The 6,405-nt window shown below is 64.9% G+C and overlaps 1 protein-coding gene across 1 annotated transcript; it reads left to right on the plus strand.

The window, feature by feature from the left end:
* Nucleotides 1-4,078: 4,078 nt before the first annotated feature.
* DIO3 (iodothyronine deiodinase 3) lies at nt 4,079-5,809 on the plus strand. Its single transcript, XM_003941602.4, has one exon. It carries the CDS (start codon nt 4,409-4,411, stop codon nt 5,321-5,323), a length of 915 nt encoding a protein of 304 aa, XP_003941651.3. The 5' UTR covers nt 4,079-4,408; the 3' UTR covers nt 5,324-5,809.
* Nucleotides 5,810-6,405: the final 596 nt, after the last annotated feature.

The following is a 6,405-nucleotide window of genomic DNA, read 5'->3' on the forward strand; positions in this document are numbered from 1 at the left end:
AAGGGAAACAGATTGGGCCAATGACCAGGTCATGGGTGCATTCACTAGACATCATGCCCCAGGGGACTTCCCAAGAAGGGTCTGCTCACAGCGGCAGGTCCTGACCAGCTGCGCTCAGCCCCGGCTGCTGACATGCCCCCGGCTCACTGTTGCAGGTGTGCAAAAGGACAGAGTGAAATCCCTGTATTTCTCCCAAAAGGAGTTTTCAGTAAGTCCACACCACACTCATTGACTCGATTCACAGAGGTTTATTGGGTCCCTGCCCCATGCTGGTTCGGGTTAGTCACTGCACAGGATCTCATCTGGGCTAGCCTGGGAGGGGCAGGTCTGGAGTCAGAGGCAGACATAAAGCCGGGGGTGAGCCCCGGGGCTGTGGAGGCTGCAGCGCCGAGGACCGCTCCAGGAGGACCGCTGAAGAGGATGACGAGCGAGCAGGGAGTGGAGTTCAGCCGTCTCCCGTCTCCCGGGAGCTGGGAGGGCCCAGGCAGAGGTGAGGGCAGCGGAGGAGGAGGAGAAATGGGGGTCTCCAGGTGGAAGAGGGAGCAGGTAATAGCATGAGCAGAAGGCCAGAGGAAGGAAAGTCCCCGGAGGCTCTCTGTGCTTCAAGAGGCCAGCGGATGGGGACGGGAGACAAAGGGTGAGTGTTGAAGCAGGGCTGAGCACCAGGCAGCAGGGCCGCCGAGGTACACACACCTGCCGATCGCCAGCACTGTCCTCCAGGCATGGACCAGCTCTTGCCCGAAGTCTCAGGAGGTCCTCCCACAGGGGAACCAAGGGCCAGTAGGACCCACCCTACCCCAGAGGGGAGTCTCTGCCACAGTCTCTCTGGGTCCTGGGAGCTGCTCTGGAGAGAGGCTGTGCCCACTGCAAACCCGCCTACCATGCCCCACACTGCAGCAATAAGGGGAGGTGTCCGCGCCAGGGTCCACCAAGCCCCTCCCTTTCAAGGGCAGACTGCCCTGGGAGGATGGGCTTGGGATCAGAAGGCCATCCAAAGGCCAGCCCTCCCCCGATCTGCCAGGGCCCTGCCGCCAGTCTCCTCCCCGCCTCTCTCCAAGTTGCTCCTGGACACCAGATGGACCCCATCCAACTTGTCCCTCCTTTTCTTTCCCCTGCCCGCCCCCTGCTGGAGTTGTAAGAGGGCAGGCAGAAAGGGAGGCGGGGGAGGCCCAGCCAGGCTTCGGGGCGGGAGAAGCAGCCCCAGTTCTAACTCTGCTTCCCCCACAGTAGGGCCTGCCAGGCCCCTGGAGGCCAGGACCTCTGGGTGATGCCTGGCGCTCCTCTAAGTCACAGGTAGAGCTGGGCCTTTGGCCGGTACTCTCCCTCCTGACCACTGGGACAGGACAAGACAGTAGGGGCAACAGGTAGGAAAAGCCAGGTCTAAGGTAAGCCAAGGGTACAGCCCTGGAGAGAGATGGGAAGGAGAGACAGGGGATGCCCGGGAGGAGAGAGGGTCTAGAAGAGGGAGCCCAGTGGAGTGGGAGTCACTAATCCAGGTTCTGTGTTCCAGTAGCCAGTATCGCCTGGACCTTGGGTCTGTCCTCACCTGCACAAGAGGCTGCAGGAGCCAAATGGGCCTTCTAGCCTTGTCCAGTGTTCTGGAGTCCTGAGGAACGGAGTGTAGTCTGTGGGCCCACAACACAGCAACAGGTCCCCAAGGCAGCTGACAGCCCTAAGGAAGGGCTGCTTCCCTGAACGTCCCGGGGGCTAGAGTGTGGATCAGACGCTTCCTTTTCGGCAGGGCCTGCAGAGGTGATAAGAGGGGCCAGTCCTACCACCCAGACCAGGCTTTCAACACACAGGCACATTAATGCACACACACCTGCGTAGGCACGCAGTTGCACACACACACACACGCTTGTACACACATGCATGCACGTGCCACCAGATCTCAGGCAGCACAGAAAGGCTCTCCCAGCCCAAGGTGGCTTATGCATTTTCTGAAACTAACTGTGGGTACGGAGCTTGGGGAACCATCCCATGTGCCTGACCAGATGCTGTGTGGTGGGGGAGGACACAAGCCCTAAACCGACCCTCCCAGAAATCAGGGAATCACAGCTTGAGAGACTGTGCGGTAGAAGTTGGAGCCCTCAACACCCCTTGCCTCTGCCCAGGAGGGGCAACCTCAGAAGTCCCCCCAAACCTCCTCTCAGAGACCTGCCCTGTAGGAGGCTGCTCTCTCTACTCTCCTCTCTCCCGGCAAAAAGAGGCCAGGAAAGGGGATGACTGACCAACTCAGAGGTGCCCTAATGGAGGGGAGCAGACGCGGGGTGGGGGGCGGCGGTTCCAAGGAGAATTCCCTGGCCAGAAAGACCCCTTACCCAGAGTGGTGAAGGGCAGCTCGGGGAGCAGTGAGGCAAGAGGGAGAGACCAGGCTGGCTTCCCTCTAGGTAGTGAGTTCCTGCGGTGTGCGCCCCTGCCCCAGACAGCAGAGAAATCGCCTAACACGTAGAAGGAGAAGAGGGGCCACTTTCTCATGCCACCCCGCCGCCAATCCTCCAGACACACCCAGGCGCTTGACCTGCTGAAGCCTGGAGTCACAGGTCCAGCGGGGAACTCACGGGACAGAGGGCCCTGCCAAAGCCACGAAAACCGGAGGGCGGACCTCCGCCCAAGGCAGGCGTCTATGCGCGCCCGCTGGGGCCCTGGTCCTACGCTTGGCTTTTCCCGACAAGTTCCTTCGCTGCCGAAAGCGATTCGCTCGCGCCCTACCGAGCCCAGCCAGCTCCTACCTCGGCCCGGGCGGCGAGCTCTGTCTCCGTCCTGAGAAGTTCGGCGGCTGGTCCCTGGGGCCGCGGGCGCACGGGACGCTGGTGGCGGCGGCTTCGGACTTGGGCTTCCGCCCCGCCGCTCCAGACAAGTCCCCGAAACTGCGAGTGTCCCGGGCAGTTCGGCTCCCCAGATGCGGGACAGACCCTCGCGACCTCGTTCAGGCCCTGCCCTGGGGAACACAGCGGTCCAAGGCGAAACGAGACTTGCTCCTGGCCGCTGGGACCCTAGGTCAAGGCACCTCCCCGCCCCGCCGCCCCTGAGCCAAAGTCGCCAACCCCGCGCCGCGCGCTGCAGCGAGGGATCAGAAGGTCTCGGACGCGGCCACAGGGCTGGCCAAGGCCCCACGAGTTAGGGAGTTGCCCCGCACCCCTAAACGCTCAGCACACATTTACGGTTGAAAGTACGCACTTGACGCGTCCGGGCGCCTCCGCGGTGAGTCGCGCCGCCGCGCTCGGGGTCCACGAAGGTGGCTCAGTTCGGGCGCTCCAGTCTCGACGTTCCCGGGGTACAGAACAACGTCCGGGGACGAACGGGACGGGTGCGCCCGGCGGCCGGGTCTGTGCTGGGCGAGGCAAGCGGCGAGAGGGGAGCGCTCCGGCGTTCAGGCAACAGCTACCCCTAGTGGGAGAGCCGCCCGGGGCCGGCGCCGCCCCGCGCCCGCTGCCCCGCGCCCCACGCCCGTGGCGCCCCGCGCCCGGGTCGGCTGGGGACGCAGGGCCGGCGCCGCTTTTCCCAGCCCTCCGGTCTCCGGCTCCGGGCGCTAACCCGCCCGCGGGCTCTGCCCTCCGCACCTCTCAGCCCGGCCCGGGCGACCGCTGACCTGGGAACCACCGCGCCCCACTGGAACGAGATGGGACGGGGCGGGCGCGGCCAGGGCGGCGCGGGCTAGGGCGGCGCGCGGAAGCCTCGGGCAGCAGCGGGGGGCGCGGAGCGCTGTGTGCGTGGCGGGGCGGTGCGGGGGGCGGCCGTGTGCGAGGCGCGAGTGTGAGCGCGCGCGGAAGGCGGGCAGGCGGGCGGGCTCCGGCAGGCGAGCGGCGCCCGCGGGCGAGCCGGGAAGGCGGCGGGAACGCAAAGTTGCCTCCTCGCGGGCCGGCGTCCTTGGCGGGGCGGGAGCCGGGGCCACTGAAGCGGCGGCCGCGGACCCGGCCTCCCGCGGCACCTGGGCAGCGGCCCCGCACGAGCGGCAGCGGCGTGGGCGGCGTTGGCGGCGGCGCGCGGGAAGCGAACCGGAGCTCCGGCGCGGCTCGGCGGCCGCCGGGGAGCTCGGCTCAGGTGCGCGGCGAGAGGGGCGCGGGCCGGAGCCAGGCGGCGGGGACTGGGGCGGTGCGCAGCGCTCGCGCCAGCTGGAGGACCTCCCCGGCGGACGCTCAGGTCCCTGGTCGGGCTCCTGGTCCCTGGCGGCTGCGGCGACCGGAGTACCCCGCCCCTGAGAGCTGGCTGCGGGGCCCGGGCCCGGCCGCTCCGCCCTCCGCCCGCCTGCGCCCGCCCTTGGCCCAGGATTTCTAGGGCATTGGCCGCGCAGCTGGGTGATCCCTCCGGGCTCAAGTTGCAAGGGGGCGGGCCGGGCCGGAGGTGGAGTCTCCCGCCAATTGAAGCCTCCGCTATAAATTGAACTCCCTGCACCGCCGAAGCCCAGATGCCTCGCCAGGCCGCGTCGCGGTTGGTGGTCGGAGAGGGCGAGGGGTCCCAGGGGGCTTCGGGGCCTGCAGCCACCATGCTCCGCTCCCTGCTGCTTCACTCCTTGAGGCTCTGTGCCCAGACCGCCTCGTGCCTCGTGCTCTTCCCGCGCTTCCTCGGCACGGCCTTCATGCTCTGGCTCCTCGATTTCTTGTGTATCCGCAAGCATTTCCTGGGCCGCCGCCGCCGGGGGCAGCCCGAGCCCGATGTGGAGCTCAATAGTGAAGGCGAGGAGGTGCCCCCCGACGACCCGCCCATCTGCGTGTCCGACGACAACCGCCTCTGCACCCTGGCGTCGCTCAAGGCGGTGTGGCATGGCCAGAAGTTGGATTTCTTCAAACAGGCGCACGAGGGCGGTCCAGCGCCCAACTCCGAGGTGGTTCTGCCCGACGGCTTCCAGAGCCAGCGCATCCTCGACTACGCGCAAGGGAACCGCCCGCTGGTTCTCAATTTCGGCAGCTGCACCTGACCACCGTTCATGGCGCGTATGAGCGCCTTCCAGCGCCTGGTCACCAAGTACCAGCGCGACGTCGACTTCCTCATCATCTACATCGAGGAAGCACACCCCTCCGATGGCTGGGTCACCACGGACTCCCCCTACATCATCCCGCAGCACCGGAGCCTGGAGGACCGGGTCAGCGCAGCGAAGGTACTGCAGCAAGGTGCACCCGGCTGCGCTCTGGTCCTCGACACCATGGCCAACTCCAGCAGCTCGGCTTATGGAGCCTACTTCGAGCGTCTCTATGTCATCCAGAGTGGCACCATTATGTACCAGGGCGGCCGGGGCCCCGATGGCTACCAGGTCTCTGAGCTGCGCACTTGGTTGGAGCGCTATGATGAGCAACTGCATGGTGCTCGGCCCCGGAGGGTGTAACACAGTTCAGCACAGCTGCCTGAACTTGCTGGGCTGCGCCTTCGAGCCTTCGAAGCCCACGTGCAAGCGCCTCAAACCAAGTCACGCTTGGCGAGGCCCCAGTGCCACAGATGTGCTGAGCCACCATTCCAGACTGAGTCTGCACCCTCAGCCACCTGAGCAGTCTCCCCTACCTCCCTGAGACTCTGCTTTTGAACTGTCTCATTCACACCTGCCTGGCTCACTGGAAATCCTCTTCTGAGCGTGGGATACGGCTTTCCCTTGTCCGTGTGCCGCTAGAGGATTTGCCTTTACAACAGCACTTTCTTACACCCGCTCCCCAGCGTGCCCTCAACCAAGTGCTTTGGCCCAGTGCTTCCCGCAGCGCACAAGAGAAGACCTTGGCCACGCCCGCGCGCCCTGAGGCCCTGAGCACAGCTGGGTTCCAGGAGGCTTTCGGCTCAGCTGAGCTAGTTGCCTGGCACCCACCTGTCGCGCGTGGAGAGGGCTTCCCTGTTGCTTTTGTGTTATTTCCTATCTCTGGTAGGGGAAGGGATGTCGGGGGTGGGGAGGGGTGGGCAGGGCAGTTTCCCCCACTTGTTTTGGGTGCACAGGGGCCCCACTGCTGATGATGAACTGTCTCTAACTGGTCTTGACCACGAGCTAGTTCTGAATTGCAGGAGCCTCAAAGCAGCGCCTGAACCTTGAGGGGGAGAGTGCTCTGGGTTTCCGTGGGGAAACCCCCTTAAATGGGTGGGGGGAGGTTTGGTTGTCTGCTTTGGGACCAGAGGAAGATTGCTTGAGAGGCATTGGCGAGGTTCGCAGCGCCCCAGGGAGAGAGAAAAGGCTGAGACTCCTGGGGAATGGGGTTGGAGTGATGGAGTCCGGTGAAAGAGAGGTGGGGGGAGAGCCTTTGGTCCCCAAGTGAGGGGCATCCTAGGCAGAGCTGCTGATTGTGGGGCTGAGAGGTGGAGGGCCCCTGATTGGAAGGCCATTTGGTGAGTGTTTTGCTGGAAACAGTTCCTGTATATAAACTTCTTTCAATCTCCAATAATAAAGCCTTTAAGTAAACGGCTTTCTGGTTGCCTTTGGTCCCTTTATTT

The sequence above is a fragment of the Saimiri boliviensis genome, chromosome 2 (assembly GCF_048565385.1).
Source record: "Saimiri boliviensis isolate mSaiBol1 chromosome 2, mSaiBol1.pri, whole genome shotgun sequence".
Lineage (NCBI taxonomy): Eukaryota > Metazoa > Chordata > Mammalia > Primates > Cebidae > Saimiri > Saimiri boliviensis.